The sequence below is a fragment of the Bos indicus genome, chromosome 9, assembly GCF_029378745.1.
Source record: "Bos indicus isolate NIAB-ARS_2022 breed Sahiwal x Tharparkar chromosome 9, NIAB-ARS_B.indTharparkar_mat_pri_1.0, whole genome shotgun sequence".
Lineage (NCBI taxonomy): Eukaryota > Metazoa > Chordata > Mammalia > Artiodactyla > Bovidae > Bos > Bos indicus.
In genome coordinates, this window is record NC_091768.1 from 81920335 (window position 1) to 81942627 (window position 22293).

The 22293-nt window shown below is 39.7% G+C and overlaps 1 protein-coding gene across 10 annotated transcripts in view; it reads left to right on the forward strand.

The window, feature by feature from the left end:
- The window catches only part of UTRN (utrophin), a 557788-nt gene that overhangs the window by 115643 nt on the left and 419852 nt on the right, over nt 1-22293 (forward strand). For 8 of the 10 annotated variants that reach the window (XM_070795583.1, XM_070795585.1, XM_070795584.1 and 5 more), the window contains 6 exons: nt 14760-14852; nt 16088-16165; nt 16509-16601; nt 18663-18835; nt 21164-21279; nt 21991-22157. In XM_070795583.1, the coding sequence (XP_070651684.1) occupies nt 14760-14852; nt 16088-16165; nt 16509-16601; nt 18663-18835; nt 21164-21279; nt 21991-22157 (720 nt within the window). The remainder of the gene's footprint in view (nt 1-14759; nt 14853-16087; nt 16166-16508; nt 16602-18662; nt 18836-21163; nt 21280-21990; nt 22158-22293) is intronic. The other 2 variants (XM_070795587.1, XM_070795582.1) reach the window with 1 other exon arrangement.

The following is a 22293-nucleotide window of genomic DNA, read 5'->3' on the forward strand; positions in this document are numbered from 1 at the left end:
ACAGAAACATACATTTAAATGCCTAACAGTATGTATGTCCAAAAACCAGGTGAAAGTGGTTGTCTCGGAAATAGATGGAGTAGAGTGTGGAATTGAGCGCAGAATGGCATAAATTGCTTTATTTCATGGAAACAAACATTAGGGCTTTTGCTGCATTTATCCACAAAAACAAATCCAACTGTGCAAAGTTTCCACATTCACCTGGTGTCTTGGAGATGTGCTGGAAAGATTGTTAAATCATTATTTGGATTTAATACGTATGGTTCTCTTATTTATGGGAGAGGCTTCTTCAAATAGGATGTACCTACTGAGTGCAAAATGATGAAAAATGAACTTTAAAACTTATAATCTGCTCAATTCATTCCTCTCTAAGGGGTTTGGTTAAGAGTTTGAGAATACTGTGTAACACTTTCATAGCTAAGATAGCATTTACTATACATATATATTCTTTTTGCTGCAAGTCCTTGTTAGTATATCACAGAATCCATGCCACTTTGGAGTCTGGTTATCCTGAGAAGTCACACAGTGTAGAATAATTTAGGAGTGTTGGGTTTGAGAAGTTATGGAAAGCATGGGAAAAAATGATTATCTAGAGGAGTTGAGAATTTGGAAATTAAACACTTATTCCTGGGTATGCTGCTCATTTATTTATGACCTCGGGCAAATTATTAGCCAGCTTTTTTTTTTTTTGCCAGGTCACTTGGTTTTTATTCCTTTACCTATAAAACACACTGGAGCACAATTACTTGCCTCATATTGCTAAGAAATATTGAGGTATTATTGTGAAACTTTATAGGAGATTATAATTACCTAGGAATGCTAAATTAAAACTCTATCAGGGACCCTTCCAATTTGTGGTACCCCTGATCTGTGCTGTACATATATTTTAAAGCAGAAATGGAAAAAGGCATTGGCTCATTAAGCCCACTTTATTCCATGGTCTGGTGGGTGAAGTTTGAGTGTTTTGTTCAGTCTGATTTTAAGAGGCTCGTTTATTAGCAGATTCTTCTCCCAAGGGAGGCAGCGAAGGCCTCACTCTTTCAGTGTTTGGAAATTTGTTCTGACTTTAAGCCTGCATTTTCTTTGGCTGACTTTCAGAACTGCTCATCTGTCAGAGCAGAGATGTACAAATTGTAGAAGCTCTTTTATCAGTTTGGTGAGGCAGTTCTCAAAAGAAGTTTAAAGAATAAAGGTTAGGTAGAGAATAGGCCCACTTAAAAATGCTGAACTTCAATTTGGGCAGATTTCTGCTTTTCCTTTTTCGAAGACAAAGATGAGTCAAGTTTTCATTTCGTTACTGTTCCAAACTTGAACTTCAGATGTGTAGAACATCAGAAAGGAAATCTGTGAAGCATTTTAAAACCATTTCAATGTGAAGAGCTTTCCCAGTATGTTCCATTTGGAGACAGTGGGACATTGCTTTCAGAGTCCTGTTGTTTGCAACTCTGTTCACACTGGATGTGGAGGGTCACAAAAATAGGAGTGGGAAAGGATGTGTAGGAGACTGCAACAAAAGCTGCCTGTATGTGCTTAGTCCCCTTCTTAGTGTTATGAGGGAGACTGTACAGGCTTCCTTGTTTGACCATAAATAACATCTGTAGTAGAGATTTGAGTTGGAGTTACACACTGAGTTTACTATTGACTTATTTTCATGAATATGTGTATGGTGGCCAACTAATTATTTTAGGGGGCTGCAAACATTCACATGGTTCCTTAAATTTCAATTTATGTCTATTCACCAGTACCCATAAAGCAAACAGTACAGTGCATTTCATATTCCTGAACGGCTTCCTGACATGTTTTAGCTATATTATGTAAATATTTGGTTTTTGTTGTTGTTGTTTTCATGCAGTTTGATTGGTTTGGTTCCAAACATACTTGCAAACATGACCTTCACTTAGTTACTGTGGTTAAGGTAAAATATATATATTAAACATTATTTAACATGCTGTGTTCATACATATTGAGGATTTAATAAATAATTTTGATTGAGCTTATTAGTATTGAAACTTTGAATTGTGGTGCTGGAGAAGACTCTTCAGAGTCCCTTGGACGGCAAGGAGATCAAACCAGCCAATTCGAAAGGAAACCAACCCTGAATATTCATTGGAAGGACAATTGCTGAAGCTGAAGCTCCAGTACTTTGGCCACCAGATGCGAAGAACTGACTCATAGGAAAAAATCCTAATGCTGGGAAAGACTGAAGGCTAAAGAAGAAGTGGGCAGCAGAGGATGAGACGGTTAAATAAAGCATCACTGATTCAATGGACATGAATTTGAGCAAACTCTGGGAGATGGTGGATGACTGGATGACAGAAGAGCCTGGTGTGCTACAGTCCATGGCACTGCAAAGAACTGGACATGACTTAGCGACTGAACTTTAGTATTTGTAATCGGTAAACAAGTTTGGAAATTTGGTCGTATATGCTAAGCCTTTGTCATTGATAATCAATTTTGGGATTGATCTGCTGATAGGAAATGGCTTTTCAGCCTTCACCTAGAGAGAGGAGAGCAGAGCCACCTACCTTGTGCTTTTGCATTCAGCCATGTGACCCCACCATCTCCACCTTCAGAAATGGGCTCTGATTGGCACATGGATGTATAGACCTAAGACATTGTGGGCCAGTGAGTTATAAAGAGAGGATTCTTAAAGAGATGGTGGTTTCGGGGGGAAAAGAAGCTCTTTCTGTTAAAGAGGGCTATGAGATCTAGGAACCGTTTTCAACTGTACTTGCCCTAGGAAGCTTTTGGCTCCAATGGCTACTGGTAGCCACTCTTCAACTATGACCAGTCCTGGTGGGAGTCAGACTGGGTGGGAAGTAGGGGGAGCGGACACTGCTATTTTTATTTTTATACTTTGTTGGGGAAATAAAAAAAAATCCTGGCAACTACAAGATCTCTATTCAACATAGAATACAGAGAAAACACGATTTATTATTGAATGTTTGTGTCAGATAAGGTGCACACAGACCGTTAGTAAAAGACCAGAAATCTGGACAGAATTTCATACAAACATACAATAAAGTAGAACAAAGACCAGTAAGTGTGTTTCTCCTGGAAAGACAAACGGATGCTCCTTGTGCTGGTCTCCTGTCAATCTCCTGAGAGACTTCTGAGATGATTTTGAAGTCTTTGTTATTTTGCACTGGAAAATTGAGGATGGATTTATCAAATTCCTGGCCCCAAAATTAGGCCTGTTATGCCTTTAAGGAGAGACCCTAAGGAGAAGGAAGGGGCAGGGTGACTGCCTCTCCTTTGTTAAACAGAAGAAATCTTTTCTTTGCCTTTACATTACCACTATCAATGCCCTAACTGATGCCTTGCCCTTTTCCCATGGAAGCCTGTCTGTTGAGGCACTGGATTCTGCAGCCATTTCCACTGATTTGCTAGTTGAGCATATATGGAATGAGCTGTATTGTTTATTGGTTCAACAGACCTCACCTGGGTATTTGTTCATGGAGCGTGCAAGTAGCCTTGCCCCTGGCTGCTGGGTGTGGGAGCCTTTTGTTGTTCGGTGGCTCAGTCATGTCTGACTCTTTGTGACCCCATGGACTGCAGCATGCCAGGCTTCCCTGTCCTTCACCATCTCCTGGAGTTTGCTCAAACTCAGGTCTGTTGAGTCAGTGATGCCATCCAACCATCTCATCCTCTGTTGTCCCCTTCTCCTCCTGCCCTCAATCTTTCCCAGCATCGGGTCTTTTCCAGTGAGTCGGCTCTTCACATCAGGTGGCCAAAGTATTGGAACTTCAGCTTCAGCATCAGTCCTTCCAGTGAATGTTCAGGATTGATTTCTTTTAGGATTGTGTTCCTTATCATCCCAGTTTTCTCAGTATTTCTCAGTTACTTTTGTTTTTACCAAAAGTGTTAGTTGCACGGTCCTATCCATGAACTGTGGACCGCCATGCTCCTCTGTCCATGGGATTCTCCAGGCAAGAATCCTGGATTGGGTAGCCGTTGCCTTCTCCAGAGGATCTTCCTGACACAGGGATCGAACCCTGGTCTCCTGCATTGAAGGCAGGTTCTTTACCTTCTGAGGCACTTCTTGTTACATAGTGTATGACCTTTTAAAATAATTAAGTAATTTTTATTGGAGTGTAATTGCCGTACACTGTTGTGTTAGTTTCTGCTGTGCCAAAAAGTGAACCTGCTATATGTATGGCTATGTCCCCTCCCTTTTGGACCTCCTCACCCTGCATCCCACCCATCTAGGTCATCACCCAGCTGAGTTCCCTGTGCTGTACGGCAGCGTCTCCCTAGCTGTCTATTTTGCTCATGGTAGTGTATGTATGTCGATCCCAGTCTCCCAGTTCGTCCTGTCCCCCTTGTCCTGCTTGTGTCCACATGTTTGTTCTCTGTGTCTGTGTCTCTATTCCTGCCCTGCACAATGATTTCATCTGTACCATTTTTCTAGATCCCATATGTATGCGCTAATATATGGCATTTGTTTTTCTCTTTCTGACTTACTTCTCTCTGTATTACTTTTGATTTTCTGAAAGATATTATTGGATTTAACTTGTATTTTATGGTATTCTATAATTTTTTTAAAATTTTATTTTATTTTTAAACTTTACAATATTGTATTAGTTTTGCCAAATATCGAAATGAATCCGCCACAGGTATACCTGTGTTCCCCATCCTGAACCCTCCTCCCTCCTCCCTCCCCATACCCTCCCTCTGGGGTATTCTATAATTTCTAAGGCAAATGCACCTTCATTACTTTGACTCCTTTGTGAACACAGCAATTATCACTGCTGTGTAGCTACTGTGACGTGAGTTGGATTGCCTGAGCCATCTGCTTCTCCAGAATCTCTCTCCTTCCTTTTCCTCTTGCCCTCCCTTCTTCCAAACAAGCTTCTAAATGGAATCTTGTCCAGTGCATAAGGACTTGTGCAGACCACCACGAATTCCTAAAGAGACTGGCCGAGAGCCACGCACTCACTCATTCTTCAAGTGACTGTGGCGTGTTTTGCCGGTTTTCCTTTGTCAAGGTGCTTACTGACCTCCTTGGCATTTTATTGCTCTTGTTTTGCTTTTCAGTTGAAAGCAGTACAGCTTTCACTTTTATGCCACGGGACTGAATCATAAAGTAGGCACTGAAGATTATGCATTCTTCATTTCACCCATTAAGCTGTATGCTTTATAATTATTATGAACCTAATTTCATCAGTTTGCTTAATTTTTACTAGAGATCAGTTCAGTCAGTTCAGTTGCTCAGTTGTGTCCAACTCTTTGCGATCTCATGGACTCAGGCACGCCAGGCTTTCCTGTTCTTCACTATCTCCTGAAGTTTGCTCCAACTTATGTCATTGAGTCAGTGATGCCATCCAACCATCTCATTCTCTGTCACCCTCTTCTCCTCCTGCCTTCAATCTTTCCCAGCATCAGAGTTTTTTCCAATGAGTCAGTTTTTCACATCAGGTGGCTGAAGTATTGGAGCTTCAGCTTCAGCATCAGTCCTTCTAATAAATATTCAGGACTGATTTCCTTTAGGATGGACTGGTTGGATCTCCTTGCAGTCCACGGGACTCTCAAGAGGATTCTCCAACACCACAGTTCAAAAGCATCAGTTCTTTGGCACTCAGCTTTCTTTACAGTCCAACTCTCACATCCATATATGACTACTGGAAAAACCATAGCTTTGACTAGACGGACCTTTGATGAAGTGAAGTCGCTCAGTTGTGTCTGACTCTTTGCAACCCCATGGACTATAGCCTACCAGGCTCCTCCGTCCATGGGATTTTCCAGGCAAGAGTACTGGAGTAGGTTGCTGTTCCTTTCTCCAGGGGATCTTCCAAACCCTGGAATTGAACCTGGGTCTCCCACATTGCAGGCAGACGCTTTACCCATCTAAGCCACCAGAGAAGCTCCTTTGATACCATTTTTAAAATGATTTGGGCTTCCCTGGTAGCTTAGCTGGTAAAGAATCCACCTGCAATGTGGGAGACCTGATTTCAATCCCTGGGTTGGGAAGATCTCCTGGAGAGGGGAAAGGCTACCCACTGCAGTATTCTGGCCTGGAGAATTCCATGGACTGTGTAGTCTATGGAGTCACAAAGAGTTGGACATGGCTGAGTGACTTTCACTTCACCTCACTTTTTAAAGTGTATATTTATTTTATATGTTAGTACACATTACAAAAATTAGATGGTAGAGTAAATCCAAAGAGACATTTTAAAACCACTTTTAATTCTGCCATCAAGAGAAAAAGTACATTTTTGTTGTAAAATACTTAAAAGAAATCCTTTTACACATACACATAATTAACCAAAATGACATTGTACATAGTGCTCACTGATACATTATTGATTTTTAAGGAAAAAAAGAATTACAAGAGGTACATTTTTATTAGTGTTGAGATTTGGGATTCATAAATTAAGGATTCTTTTTTAAAATATTAAAAGAAGTATTAAAGCAAATCTTTCACTTCTTTTGAGTTTTTAAAATAACTCCTTGCAAAAAAATCACTCAAAAGAAAAGAGAGAGAGAGACTATAAAACTTACAATATGTTATCAGATGCTGGAGCATCATTTTAAAATTGATTGGGGCATCAGACTGACCTGAGAAGAATGCAAAAAATATGATGGCATGTACACTATATGGGCTTCCCAGGTGGCTCTAGTGGTAAAGAATCTACCTGCTGATGCAGGAGACACGAGAGACTCAGGTTCGATCCCTGAGTTGGGAGGATCCTCTAGAGTAGGAAATGGCACCCCGTTCCAGTATTCTTGACTGGAATAACCCCATGGACAGAAGAGCCTGGTGGGCTGTGTCCATGGGGTTGCAAAGAGTCAGACATGACTGAGCGACTGAGCACAGCACATATACACTATATATGTGTATGTGTGAGAGTGTGTATATGTGTGTGTGTATGGGACGATGCTGAAGCTGAAACTCCAGTGCTTTGGCCACCTCATGAGAAGAGCCGACTCATTGGAAAAGACTCTGATGCTGGGAGGGATTGGGGGCAAGAGGAGAAGGGGATGACAGAGGATGAGATGGCTGGATGGCATCACCCACTCGATGGACGTGAGTCTGAGTGAACTCCAGGAGTTGGTGATGGACAGGGAGGCCTGGCGTGCTGTGATTCATGGGGTCGCAAAGAGTCGGACATGACTGAGCGACTGAACTGAACTGATGCCATATCTATGGGGGCTTCCCAGGTGGCTCAGTGGTAAAGAATCTGCCTGTCAATGCAGGAGACACAAGAGACTTGGGTTCAATTCCTGGGTTGGGGTGGTTCCCTGGAGAAGGAAATGGCAACCTACTCCAGTATTCTTGCGTGGGAAACCCAGGGACAGAGGAGCCTGGCGGGGTACAGACCATGGGATTGCAGAATATTCAGATACAACTTAGTGACTAAACAACAAAAAATGCTAAATGCTGCTCAAGTCTTATTTGTCTTTCAAATTCAGGATTATTCATTTGTACTATTTTGTGTTTATTGAAAAACTATGGAAACCCTCACTTGTAAATGGGGAGGGTGACTTGAGTTTGGCATTTCTGCAGGGCCAGGCACAAAGGAGTTATTCACCAAATATTTGTCCAATTGAATTATTAAACTGTATTCTCTCTGTCAGAGAAGCTTCTGCAGATAAGCCTCGGCAGAGAATTAAAAATCTAAACAAGAGTTTAACTGTCGGGCTGAATCAACTTTTATTTTTATTCAGCAATGACTTCTGACATTTCCAGCTGTTTCCGAGGGTGGATCCCATGTTTAGAGCCTGTGATTTGAAAGTACCAGAGGTGCTTTAAAGCCATGAACTTGAAACAGAATTTTCATTCTTAGTTCATTTACTTGTGGCATGTATCTTGTTTGCTGTCTTTGGGAAGTCATTAAATTAATATACCCCATCCTTTTCTCCTCCCACCTCACCTCTGATTAACTGTTCTTCCCTATATGTCAGGACCCCGTGCTCTCGTAATTTTATTTGCAATTCAGTGTGGACTTTGAGAACCTGGGTTTGGAGTCAGACCTGTGGTATCATTGTCTGGTTCTGCCTCTCACCTGCCGTGTCACGTCTGTGTCTCAGTTTTCTTACCTTATAGTTCTATTTAAAGAAACAAAGACTGCATTTAAATCTGTATTGATCTCTTAGAACATAACCGATACATAGTAAGTCATCCTATTATTATGTCTAAACTTTTCATGTTTCCACTGTCAGTTTTTGTATGGCTCATGAGCTAAGACTGGTTTTTACATTTTTCAGATCAGATCAGTCGCTCAGTCGTGTCTGACTCTTTTCGACCCATGAATCGCAGCACGCCAGGCCTCCCTGTCCATCACCAACTCCTGGAGTTCACTGAGACTCAAGTCCATTGAGTCAGTGATGCCATCCAGCCATGTCATCCTCTGTCATCCCCTTCTCCTCCTGCCCCCAATCCCTCCCAGCATCAGAGTCTTTTCCAATGAGTCAACTCTTCGCATGAAAGCAAAATCAAAAAAAGATCTCATGATGCATGGACAGTATATGAAATTCAGATTTCAGTGTTCACAGATCAAGTTTGTTGAAACACAGTCACCGTTCTCTTTGGCTTATCTGTGTATATACTGCTTGTGCTGCTTTTACATCATGACAACAGGCTTGAGAAGTTTCTGTAGGGGCCTCCTGGCCAGCAAAGACTAAATGAAATACTATCTAAAGCTTTACAAAAGACATTTTCTACCCTCTGTCGTAAGACGCAAAGCACTGAATCACCATACCTACAGGTGTAACTCTACTAGTTGGTAGGTGGAAAGGGGTCATGGTTCTTTCTATCTGTGTGTGGGACATTCCTGAATTGTATTTTTTCAGGAATATGCACCATTTTGTAGTGATTGGCCATGGGTGTGGGGAGTGTGAATGTGTGTTTTACATGTAAGTTCTGGATCACAGTTTTGAATTTGTAGGAGCCCTGGTCCCTTCCTGCCTTCGGGTTGTCTGGTACTTTAACATCCTGAGGAATGACGGAGCAGTGTTCCGCAGTGGCTGCGTCATCTTACACTGTTGCCAGCAAAGTCCAGGGTTCCAGTATTTTCACTTGCTCCCCAGCACTTGTTATTTCTCTCCAATCTTGTTATTTTCTGTTGTGGCTGCTTTTTAAATTAGCTATTTTAGATGTGAGGTAAGTTTCTCATTGTGATTTTAATTTGCCTCTCTCTGATGGATGTTAAGTGTCTTTTCATGAAAGTGAAAGTCGCTCAGTCCTGCTGGACTCTTGACTCTTTGTGACCCCATGGACTATACAGTCCATGGAATTCTCCAGACCAGAATACAGGAATCGGTAGCCTTTCCCTTCTCCAGGGGATCTTTCCAACCCAGGGATCGAACCCAGGTTTCCTGCATTGCAGGTGATTCTTTACCAGCTGATCCACAAGGGAAGCCCAAGAATACTGGAGTGGGTAGCCTATCCCTTCTCCAGGGGATCTTCCCGACTCAGGAATTGAACCAGGGTCTCCTGAGCTTAGTATAATCTATATTGCAATGAAACCTAGTTTAAGGGGAAAAATCTCCACTGAGGAGATCCATGGGCTGTATTTTCCTTCCTGCAGGTGTATGTGGTGCTTCTGAAGGTACCAGGTGGAAGTCACAATGACCATGTCATCATTGGGAGTGGGGTGGGGGAGTTAGGAGAATAGGGACACAGCACAAAGCATATTTCGTAAGGATTGCCATCAGTATTTTCCTGAAATTTGGTAAATGAATAAAGCAGTTGAGTTGTTACTGTTGGATTTGTTTTGGTTTTTTAAAAATATAAAGGCATTGATTTACCTTGTATGAGTGATTAACTTTTAGAAGGACAGAACTATGTCTCAGTTACCTTTGTTTCAAGAGAATGCTTCACAAGGAGTTTTTCTGAAGATTTGTTGCTCAGTGAACAAATGAATGAGCTGGACGAGAGAGAGAAAAAGGGTGTCTGATGCAGGAAAATGAACACTGCCTCTTGATGAATGCCTCCTGCTTTAACCACTGAGCAGCACTGGAGCTTAAGGAAGAATCTACTGCGTTTGCTGCTGTTATGCTTGTCTCATGGTGCATTCGTAAAGTGCGGGTGTGCTCTTGTAGAATCATGTTCATTGTCTTTGAATGGAATGCATCCATACAGGTCGTTGAATTGGTGAATTTGGGACTTGGAAGATCTTTCTCTGTGAAGTGATACTAACGTATACCCAAGTTCCGAGTTTGCTTTTACATGCCTGCCTGAGATGAAGTGCTTATTTGTTTTACCCTTTCTTTCAGCTGTTGTTGACATTTTATGGCACTTTTATGACAGTAGAAAGCATGAAGGTTATGCTTCTGATATGAATGATAATTCCAAACATTAATTGAATCTCTGTCATCATCAGATGAGTCAGTAGATGTAGAAAGGCCACTTTTCCAAAGTTACATGGCTGGTAAGAGGCTGGTCTACAATTAGGTTCTGAATGGACATTCATAATTGTTTGTAATATGGACTAATACTTTTATTTATGTATTTTTCAATTTATGTGTTTATTCTGTTTTTGGGCTGCACTGGCTGTTTGTTGCGGCACACAGGCTCTTCACTGTGGCCTGTGGACTTTCTCTAGTTGCGGTGCGAGGGCTTAGTTGCTCTGTGGCATGTGGGATCTTAGTTTGCTGACCAGAGATTGAGCAGCAAGTTAGAATGAACATGGAATCCTGCATTGGAGGGTGGATTCTTAACCCCTGGATTACCAGGGAAGTCCTTGACTAATATATGTACTATATTTTATTCTATGCTGGTCTGTGTTACTTTATTTCTTTTTTGGAAAATGGATAATGTAGTGGATTTGAGAATGGATAAATGCCACCCAGGGGCTTTCCTGGTGGCTCAGTGGTAAAGAATCTACCTATTAATATAGGAGATGTGCATTCGATCCCTGGGTTGGGAAAATCCCCTGGAGAAGGAAATGGCAACCTACTTCAGTATTCTTGCCCGGGAAATCCTATGGACAGTGGAGCCTGGTGGGCTACAGTCCATGGGGTTGCAAAGAGTCTGACATGACTTATCGACTAAACAGCAACAATCACAAATGCTGCCCAGACATTATTTAGCTGCCTATGTCCTCCGTATTCTTAAGATCCTTTCTGTGCTGGGATATCCCTATTTGTTTTTTCCATGAATTTTACCTGATTTCTTGTCTCTTTGCTCTAAGACCAAAGTTGTTCACCTCTTCCTGAAAGGGAATCTGGGTATTTGGTGGCTACTTTGCTCAAGTGTACTTGGATGGGTTTTGAGAGGAGGAAGGTAGGGGTAGCAGATGACTGGGGCCATTTCTGCTCTTTGCTTTTATTGACAGCAGGTAAGGAGTCTTTAAAATTTTTTTAAATTTTTGGCCACACCTCGAGGCATGTGGGATCCTGGTTTCTTTGCCCGGGAGCTAACCCATACCTCTGCATTGGAAACATGGAACCGTCCCAAGAAGTCTTTAATGTGCAGGAATCTTTCCTGCTCTGCCTCAAGGCATTGCCTCTGGATCTGGTCTCCTGCATCACGCAAATCTGTTTATTATGTGATAGATGGAGATCATCCATATGTTTCTGACATCATTGCTGCTAACGCAATGGTAGCTGGAAATAAAAAAGCAGCCTTGTTTCAGATATAAATAAATGATAGTTTATTCTTTACTGATTCTGTGAAGTCTTCGGTGAAGACTTTACCATACTTCCCTTCATTTAGAATATGTGAACTATGGAAAAGCCACCTGATAAAAACCATTGGTTGAGTATATGTTATATAGAATCAAAATTGTAACAAATCAAGAGGAGAGGAAAAAAAGGGAAAATGCAAAGTTTTAGGAAACTTCAGAATGGTTTCCTTCCCACTTATCCATGTCAAGCTCACTATAATTCTGTTTCATATGATTTCATGTTTTTTAAAGTAAAGAATAATGAAGATACAATAATTAATCATTATAAAATATCTTTATTACTGATAAGAACTAAGACTTAATCTCTGGAGATTTCATGTTGGAAGAGAATAATTTGATTCAACATAATTATGAAACACTTATTATATTGTGCTTTATAACTTTTTCACCTAATATTAATTTTTTTATTTTTATAATAACCTGTGATTTAGAAGACAGTTAAGTTGGTGATTTAGGTTCACTACTTAGTTAATGGTCATATTGAGATTTTCCATGAGTAATTGTCCTGTTGCATACAATTATGATGTCACACAGAGACAAGGTCTATCTGTGAATGAATTTGGATTTTCTGGCATTAGACAATAGGATATATTCATCAGGGGAACTTCATGCTTCTCTGGTGGCTTGATGGTAAAGAATCTGCCTTCAGTGCAGGAGACCCAGCTTTGATCCCTCAGTTGGGAAGATCCCCAAGAGTGGGAAATGGCAACCCACTCCAGTATTCTTGCCTGGAAAATCCCATACACAGAGGAGCCTAGTAGGCTACAGTCCATGGGGTTGCAGAGTTGAACACGACTGAGCAACTAACAACATCAGAAACAAAGAGTTTAGAAATTATGTAAGTTTTGTCATTTAAAATACAGGACTCATACTGAGTTTAGATACAGAGCCAAAAATATCCTAATCATTCAGAAGTTAGTAGCTAGAAATACAGACCAAGCACAGACCAAGCACCAGAGAGGAAACTGGAGAGCTGAAATTGATGACGACATGACCTGCTTCCATTAATGGAAATAGCGAAAGCCACGGTTATACTGTGAATGTAAAGTGTAGAGCTGGAATAAGAATACGCTGTCTTCTTTGGTCTCTGTACCCAGGTGCTCTATGCTCATTTATATTTTTAACACCTCTTCCTTCTCAGGAATACATTGGACTCTTGAACAGCATGGGGTATTATAGGTGCTGATGCTGCAGAATTGAAAGCCCACAAATAATTTAATTAGCTCTCTCCTGTCCCAGTTCCATATCAGTGAATTCAACCAACCACGGATCATATAATATTGTAGTATTTCAGTTCAGTTCAGTCGCTCAGTCATGTCCGACTCTTTGCGACCTCATGAATCGCAGCATGCCAGGCCTCCCTGTCCATCGCCAACTCCCGGAGTTCACCCAAACTCATGTCCATTGAGTTGGTGATGCCATCCAGCCATCTCATCCTCTGTCGTCCCCCTCTCCTCATGCCCCCAATCCTCCAATCCCTCCCAGCATCAGGGTCTTTTCCAATGAGTCAACTCTTCACATGAGGTGGCCAAAGTGTTGGAGTTTCAGCCTCAGCATCAGTCCTTTCAGTGAATACCCAGGACTGGTTTCCTTTAGGATGGACTGGTTGAATCTCCTTGCAGTCCAAGGGACTCTCAAGAGTCTTCTCCAGCACCACAGTTCAAAAGCATCAATTCTTTGGTGCTCAGCTTTCTTCACAGTCCAACTCTCACATCCATACATGACCACTGGAAAAACCATAGCCTTGACTACACGGACCTTTGTTGGCAAAGTAATGTCTCTGCTTTTGAATATGCTATCTAGGTTGGTCATAACTTTCCTTCCAAGGAGTAAGCGTCTTTTAATTTCATGGCTGCAGTCACCATCTGCAGTGATTTTGGAGCCCCCCAAAATAAAGTCTGACACCGTTTCCACTGTTTCCCCATCTATTTCCCATGAAGTGATGGGACCATTATATCTACTACTGTGGGTAGGAATCCCTTAGAAGAAATGGAGTAGCCATCGTGGTCAACAAAAGAGTCCGAAATGCAGTACTTGGGTGTAATCTCAAAAATGACAGAATGATCTCTGTTTGTTTCCAAGGCAAACCATTCAATATCATGGTAATCCAAGCCTATGTCTCAACCAGTAATCCTGAAGAAGCTGAAGTTGAATGGTTCTATGAAGACATACAAGACCTTTTAGAACTAACACCCAAAAAAGATGTCCTTTTCATTATATGGGACTGGAATGCAAAAGTAGGAAGTCAAGAAACACCTGGCTGCTAAGTCACTTCAGTCGTGTCCGACTCTGTGCAACCCCATAGACGGCAGCCCACCAGGCTCCGCTGTCCCTGGGATTCTCCAGGCAAGAACACTGGAGTGGGTTGCCATTTCCTTCTCCAATGCATGAAAGTGAAAAGTAAAAGTGAAGTCGCTCAGTCGTGTCCAACTCTTAGCAACCCAATGGACTGCAGCCTACCAGGCTCCTCGGTCCATGGGATTTTCCAGGCAGGAGTACTGGAGTGGGCTGCCATTGCCTTCTCCGAGAAACACCTGGAGTAACAGGCAAATTTGGCCTTGGAATACGGAATGACACAGGGCAAAGGCTTATAGAGTTTTGTCAAGAGAATGCACTGGTCATAGCAAACACCCTCTTCCAACAACACAAGAGAAGACTCTACACATGGACATCACCAGATTGTCAACACCGAAATCAGATTGATTACATTCTTTGCAGCCAAAGATGAAGAAGCTCTATACAGTCAGCAGAAACAAGACCAGGAGCTGACTGTGGCTCAGATCATGAACTCCTTATTGCCAAATTGTAGTATTTACTACTAAAAAAGGGAAAATCCACCTGTAAATGGACCTGTAAGATTAAACTGTGTTGTTCAATGGTCAACCATATTTACCATAGTCAAAGCATATTGACATTAACCACAGTTTTATTTACTCCTTTTCTAAGAAATAATGCAGTTTCCATCTTTCAGCTTATAACCTTTTTTATAGAATTCAAAGTTCTTTGTACTTTTTTCCATACAAGGCAAATTTGTATTGTCTGCTGATCACCCAGACTTGTAACTAGAGAAAAAAAATTGCAATTTATATGTGAAATTTCTGTTGCTGATGTTGTATTTTTCTTTTATAGAGTGGAAAACCACCCATCAGTGATATGTTCACAGACCTCAAGGATGGAAGGAAGCTATTGGATCTTCTAGAAGGCCTCACTGGAACCTCACTGGTGAGAGATGTTATCTTCAGGAACCAGTCTAATGGAGTATCTCTTATTGCTGATACTTGAAGACCCTCTGGGGGTCCTTACAATGTAAAGGCTGATATAGGAACATAAAAAAAGGGTTTTAATGAATTTTTTGGTGGAACTATATTTAGGCTTTATTGAGGATTCTATTTTTATCCAAAAAATTACTTTTTATTTTTATTGCTCTCAGGCAGTAGAGAATTACAAAGAAGGATGGATATGTAAAGAAGGTATGATATTCTGAATAGTGGAAAGTAGAGACAAATATGTTTTTTGTTATTTAACAAATGGTTAAAAAAAGGTTATCAAAACTGATGACGTCTATTTTTATTCAGATTTTCAGTATTATCTTCATGTTTGTTTCATCATCAAATCCGACTCTATTACTTTAGGTGCATGGTACCTAATTCTCACACAGAAGTAACTTTGCCAATGAAAAGGATGCATTTTATGGGTACAAACTTTGACACTAGAGGTAGAATTACTATAAAAGGTATAGAGAGATGCACTTTTGAAGATGAATTTCTTTCTTGCTAGAGTGTGGGTTGTTACACTCTACCTTTTGCACCAGATGGTGGGTAGGCATCTACTGGAGAAACCGATTCCTTTCTTAGATAAGGTTCCCTGGCCAGTGAGGCAGAAAGAAGCCTCCCAGGTCACCTTTCCCAGGTGGCAATTCCAGTCTTCCCCGCGGGCCCTCGTAATGCTATCTGGATCCTAGTATAGCACCTCTGAATCCTCTCTGCTCTGTCTACACTAGTGCAGGTGGAGGGGACATAACTTCTAAATCTTTGTGCCTCCAGCCCAATTGAGACAGAATATGCTTTTTCCCTGGTGGAGCATTGATTCTCAAGCTTGTTTGTACCTTAGAATCACCAGGGAAATCTTGTACAAATTCCCAAACCAGACTATACTAAAGACTCATTAAAACACAATCATAGGGAGTGGGATTGGACACAGCATTGGTGTTTTGGGAAGATCCCTGGGGAATTCCAGTGTTCAGGCATGCTAAGGAACTACTATCTTAGGATGCTATTCGTGGGAGGATTTGCATTCCGTCAATGCTGGCCTCCACGGTGGCCTGAGAACCCAGCGTGGGCTCCTAGCACAGAGAGGACCTGTAGGCTGAGCTGCTGTTTCACGTGCCTCTCAGTGTCAGTGATTGACAGCAACATGGAGGGATTCTGTCTCATTTGCTTTTGTGTTTTGCTTTCCAGCCGAAAGAACGTGGCTCCACGAGGGTGCACGCTTTAAATAATGTCAACAGAGTGCTGCAGGTTTTACATCAGAATAATGTAAGTTTGTCATGGGACTTTGGGGGTACTTTGATGCCATTGGGATGATTTATTACGAAACCAGCCACCTGCTCTGGGCAGCGGTGTCAACCGATTTTTTAGAAACATTTCTCATATGAGAAGTATTGAACCTTTTCTATGAGTGAAGGAATAGTTGTGCTTTTTTGTGATTGCTTTATTGATCTATTGTTTAAGTAATACATTTTTGTGACTTAGGTTTACCTGACTCTCTAAAGTGAAATTTTTCTTATCGTTTACTTATATTGTTGTCCAAATGTGCTAAAACAAAAATATGGGTTTCTGTAGAAAAATTGTCTTAAAAGTTATTTTTTCATTTTACTAGGTGGATTTAGTGAATATAGGAGGAACGGACATTGTAGATGGAAACCACAAACTGACTTTAGGATTACTTTGGAGCATCATTTTGCACTGGCAGGTGGGGAAATTTTCAATTACTTTTTAATAGGAATTGGAAATGGATCATATGTGTATTAGTTTCTTAGAGCTGCCACAGGGTACCACAGACTGGGTGGCTTCAACAATAGAAATTTGTTTTTTCACAATTTTGGAGGCTAGAAATCGGAGATCCAGGTGTCAGCAAGGTTGGTTTCTTCTCCTTTATTGGTAGGTGGCTCCCTTCTTCTTGTCTTCTCATGTGGTCTGTGTATGTCTGTGTCCTAATCTCCTTTGCTTATTCCAAGATACCAGTCATACTGGATTAGGGCTAACCCACGTGATCTCATTTTACCTTAACTACTTCTTTACAGATTCTATTTCTAAATACATCCCTATTGTGAGGTGCTGGGGGTTGGGATTTCAACATACGAATTTGGAGAAAGGATATAATTCAACTTATTTTGAATAAAAAGCCTGACAAACTGCTCTATTTTCCTGGCATAGAGAAAAAGTATCTATTTTTAAATATTAAATTTGAAAAGTACCAGGCTTATAGAAACATTGCAAAAATAACTCAAAGAATTCCTGGATACTTTTCACTCAGATTTTCCAAATGTTAACAGCTATTTGTTTTTTTGTGTTTTCTCTCTCTCTGTCCCTCTTTCACGAAATAGTTAAGTGTGTATTTTGTAAAAGCAAATTATTTCTAAAAACAAGAAGTTCTCTTATATAACTACAATATATTAATATAAAATGTTGAGTACATAATATTTATATATTGTTATAAATATATTCATACATTATAATATTTATAATGCTAATATTAATCATTATACAATTATTATACTATACCCTAACAAATAGTATATAATTAGTAAAATCAGGAAGATAATATTGAAACAAAATAATTATGTGATTTAGAAATCTGACGGCGATTTTGTTAATTGCCCCAATAATATCGTTTAGAGAAAACAATACAGGATTATGAATTACATTCTTTTTCCTTGTCTTTTTAGTCATCTTTAATCTGGCATAATTTTTGAGTATTTCTTTGCACTTCATGATATTGACGTTTTTGAAGCATACTGAATAGTTATTTTGTAGAATGTTCTTCCATGTGGGTTTGACTGATATTTCCTCGTGATTAGATTTAAGGTTATTCATTTGTGGGATAAACACCACAAAAATGATGCTGAGTTTAATATACCATATCACAAAGCACGTGCTGTCTGGTATTTTTTTCCGGCTGTATTAGCTCATCATTTGGGTAAGGTGAACTCTGCCAGTGTCTCCACTGTACGGTGACTGCCCTTTGTTATTGAAAAGTATCTTGTGGAGATCTATTTTGAGGCTTTGTAAATATTCAGCTGCTTATCAAACTTTTGTCCATTATTTTTAAGATCCATTCGTAGTTCTTGTTGCTGTTGTTAGTCGCTAAGTCATGTCCAACTCTTTTGTGACCCCATGGACCGTAGCCTGCCAGGATCCTCTGTCTATAGGATTTCCAAGGCAAGAATACTGGAGTGGGTTGCCATTTCCTTCTCTAGGGGATCCTTCTGACCCAAAGACTAAACCAATGTCTCCTGTATTGGCAAGCGAATTCTTTACCACTGAGCCATCAGTTATTGTTATGGTGCTTGGCAAAGTGATTTTCTAATTTCATCATTTCTTCTACATTTGTTAATTATCTTTCCACTTGTGAGGAAGAGCTTTCCCTCGTCTCTTGTTTCTCTGTATCTGTTTATCTATTCATTTATATATCTGTGCACACTGATGGGGGAGGAGGCAATGGCACCCGACTCCAGTACTCTTGCCTGGAAAATCCCATGCAGTAGGCTGCAGTCCATGGGGTCGCGAAGAGTCAGACATGACTTAGCGACTTCACTTTTCACTTTTATGCATTGGAGAAGGCAGTGGCAAACCACTCCAGTGTTCTTGCCTGGAGAATGCCTGGGACGGCGGAGCCTGGTAGGCTGCCATCTGTGGGGTCACACAGAGTCAGACATGACTGAAGCGACTTAGCAGCAGCAGCGGCGGCATTCAGGGACTTGATTCTGGTTACCACTTGAAGTTATCGGCAGGCATTGTTTCATTTGAACAGGTGAAAGATGTCATGAAGGATATCATGTCAGACCTGCAGCAGACGAACAGCGAAAAGATCCTGCTGAGCTGGGTGCGCCAGTCCACAAGGCCATACAGTCAGGTCAACGTCCTCAACTTCACCACCAGCTGGACAGATGGGCTTGCCTTTAATGCCGTGCTCCACCGACATAAGTGAGATGTGACTCTTCTTAGCTGTGCAGATTTGTACAAATTTGTACATCCTTTCTGTCTCTCCCTGCTTAATCCCTCCTAAGGTCCCTTCCCATGACCACTCTCTCCTCTGTACATGCTCTCTGAAAACATAAAAAAAAGAAATATCATAGGAAAAAAAAACACCCATCATGTTTTATTTCCATAGGACTTAAATGCCACAGTGCACAAAATCCATGATTTCTTGTATGTATTTGTAAGTTAAAAAATGTAAAATAATTCACATAGTTCAAGCCCACTCATTCCGCACTACACCAATAATATACACAAAGAATTGTAATACTTTTCAGCCTTCTGCTAAAAGAAAAAACTCTATAAATTTAGTGTAACCCCAATAAAAAGTAGATAAATGATTTTTTTTCATGAAACTTGTTATCATAGTCTGATTCTATAATAAAAGACCAAGGGATCAAAAGGAGCCACTTCACTCTTGAAGAAGAGACAGGCTAAAGTAGTTTCCAAACAGAAAGCAAGACTAGTTATGAAGCTATATTAATTGAGACTATATAGCACTACAAATAAAATACAATGTAATAAAAAGCTGAAGCATAAGAAATTGCCAATATTTGACTGTTTTGATACGTAAGAATGGCAGTTTCGTGTAGTTCAACCTAAGGGAATAAATAGCTCAGAAATAGCTCCATTCTGATCTACAACTGAGTCAATGCTGCAAATTATAGATGGTATGGAATAAGTGGAAACGCATGAATTGGATCCCTGCATCACCACATCCCAAATAAATTCCAGATGCAGCAAGAATTTAATTGTGAAAGGCAAAATTTGTTATGTGTTTTATCCCTCTTATAAATTATTTATTGTCTCAAGTTTTATTTCCTGTATGTTCTTTACTGATATATAAAAATGCAGTTGACTTTTCTATGGCTTATATCTAGAAGATTGTTAAATTCTGATAAATTTTGAATTTGTTATTGTAGGTTTTATTTTGTTACTGTAGGTTTTTTTCATGAATTATAATCATTTTTCTCTCCTTCCCTCCCTTCCTCTTTCTTTCCCTCCTCTTCTCTTTCCCTTCATTTGTGCCTTGTCCTTCAATACAATATTGATCTACATTGGTAGTACTGAGGCAGAATGTCTTGTTCTTTAATGTTTTACCATAACGCTGTTATTTGCTGTATTTTTTTTTCATATACCTTTTATCTGATGAAAAAAAAAACCCAGTCTTCTTCATCTCCTTTATCAGTTTAAGGAGGTTGTCCTCTGTTTCTAGTTGGTTAAGAGATGCTGTCAGAAAACTTGAATTGTAGCTAAAACATTTTTCTATCTATTGCTTGACTGAACAAAAATGTATGCGGTGTCCTCTGTGTGCTGGGCATAGGACGTAGAACAGAGATAAATAGCAAGCAAAAATCCCAGTTCTCCTTCTTGGAATTAATGTTCAAATAGAGGGAAGCAGGCCATTTTAAAAAATGGAAATGTAAGTTGTGTAGCATATTGAAGTGGTAAATATTGCTGAAGAAAAATCTTTCAGGCAAGATGAGAGGAATTACCTGGCATGTGGGAGGTCCCTGGGTGCAAGGGTGTGAGTAAGGGGTGTAACAGGAGGTGGAGTCAGAGAGGGAACTGGGGTTGGGGGTGAGGGAGGCAAATCTCAGAAAGGTAGGTTGGTCCAAGGTGCAAGAGCAGATACAGCGCAAAGAAAATGATCAGCTTTTAAGCAGTCAGGGTGACAATAATGTCCAGTTTGTGGGATTAAAAGAAAATCATGATAGAAATGAAATACTAAACAATAGCTCTATGGAGTGGGGTGGATGGAAATCCTATTAGGGATTTTTGTGTTAGAAAAATCCTGTGAAGTGATTAGAGCTGGATTTTCTGTTCTGCTAATCTTGGTCTTTTAATCAGAGATTTTAGTCCATTAACATTATTGTGATAACTGATGTATTTACAGAAGTTCCTTCTTAAATTTATTTTGAGCTCATTTTTCTTACTTTTTCTTCTTGTCTTCTTGTAGGTTCTTCCTCCTGTTTTTTTTTCTTTCTTTCACCATTTGGGAAATATATCATTTCTAGTCATTCAGTGGCTACTCCAGAATTTTAACAGCATATTTAACCAATACAAAAATCTTAGAATGTTTTACCTGTCATTTTCATATTTATATTTTATAAAGTATTATATATTTGACAAGCTTTTGGGATATAAAAGATAAACTTTTAAATTTATATTCACAAATAAAAAAGCAAAAAACTGAAATGTATATGATTATAACAGTAACAACTTTTTCCCCACATATTTTATCATCACTAAATTTTATTTGCATGCTAATTTCAGACCTGATCTCTTCAGCTGGGATAGAGTTGTCAAAATGTCCCCAACTGAGAGACTTGAACATGCCTTCAGCAAGGCTCAAACTTATTTGGGAATTGAAAAGCTATTAGATCCTGAAGGTATTGTTCAGTGTTTAATTTCAATCTTGGTTTTGCTTTATAATTTTGAATATTTGAAATGCAGTATTTTTGTTTGTTTGTTTGTTTTTGTTGTTCTCTCTTTGTAGAAAGAATTGTAAGAGTTAAGGAAGTGTTTTTTCTTTTGAAATATGGTACAAGACTTTTTATTATAGACATAATACTGTGCTTAACAATTTCTAGGATCCTTCAGGAGGAAATTTAATTACATCACTGGAGAATAGTTAATAAATATCAGCATAAGATTTAATGTTTTAGGAAAACAAAATTATTAGACAAGCAATTTAGTGTTTGGTTCATTTAATTAAAATGTGTTTTTTGTATGAAACGAGCTTCTTATATACGATGTGAAAACATTACTTATGAATGTTGCAAGACTGAAGTCTAGACTTATTTTCATAATATGAATGAAATCTGTGACATTACCTTAAATGGTAGCTTATCTTTTAGCCTTGTGGGGGAAACTTTTAGGGAAGATTTTTAAGAAATGGGATATTGCACAAAAATCCATAGGTAATCATCTTTACCTGTGTCTCATATATTATATGAAAGTTACCAAGCTGTGGTATTGCAAAGATAGTATACTAGTATTGTTTATGGGCACTAAGGACAGTTATTTTATATCTAATATTGAGCAATTCACATACTTTGGACATCTAATTTAAGCTGGTTCTTATTTTCTTTCACTATTAGATGTTGCTGTTCAGCTTCCTGACAAGAAATCCATAATTATGTATTTAACGTCTTTGTTTGAAGTGCTACCTCAGCAAGTCACTATAGATGCCATCCGTGAGGTAGAAACACTTCCAAGGAAATATAAGAAAGAATGTGAAGAAGGAGAAATTAACATACAGGTACAGGTAAATTTTTACTAATATATTTGACTTGCCGTATTTGTTTTTTGTAAGGTAATAGGTAAGATAATTCTGAGGATTTTTCGCTTGCCTGAGAAATCTTGACTTCTCAGCATCAAAGCTTCAGTTTGTCAGTTAGCGT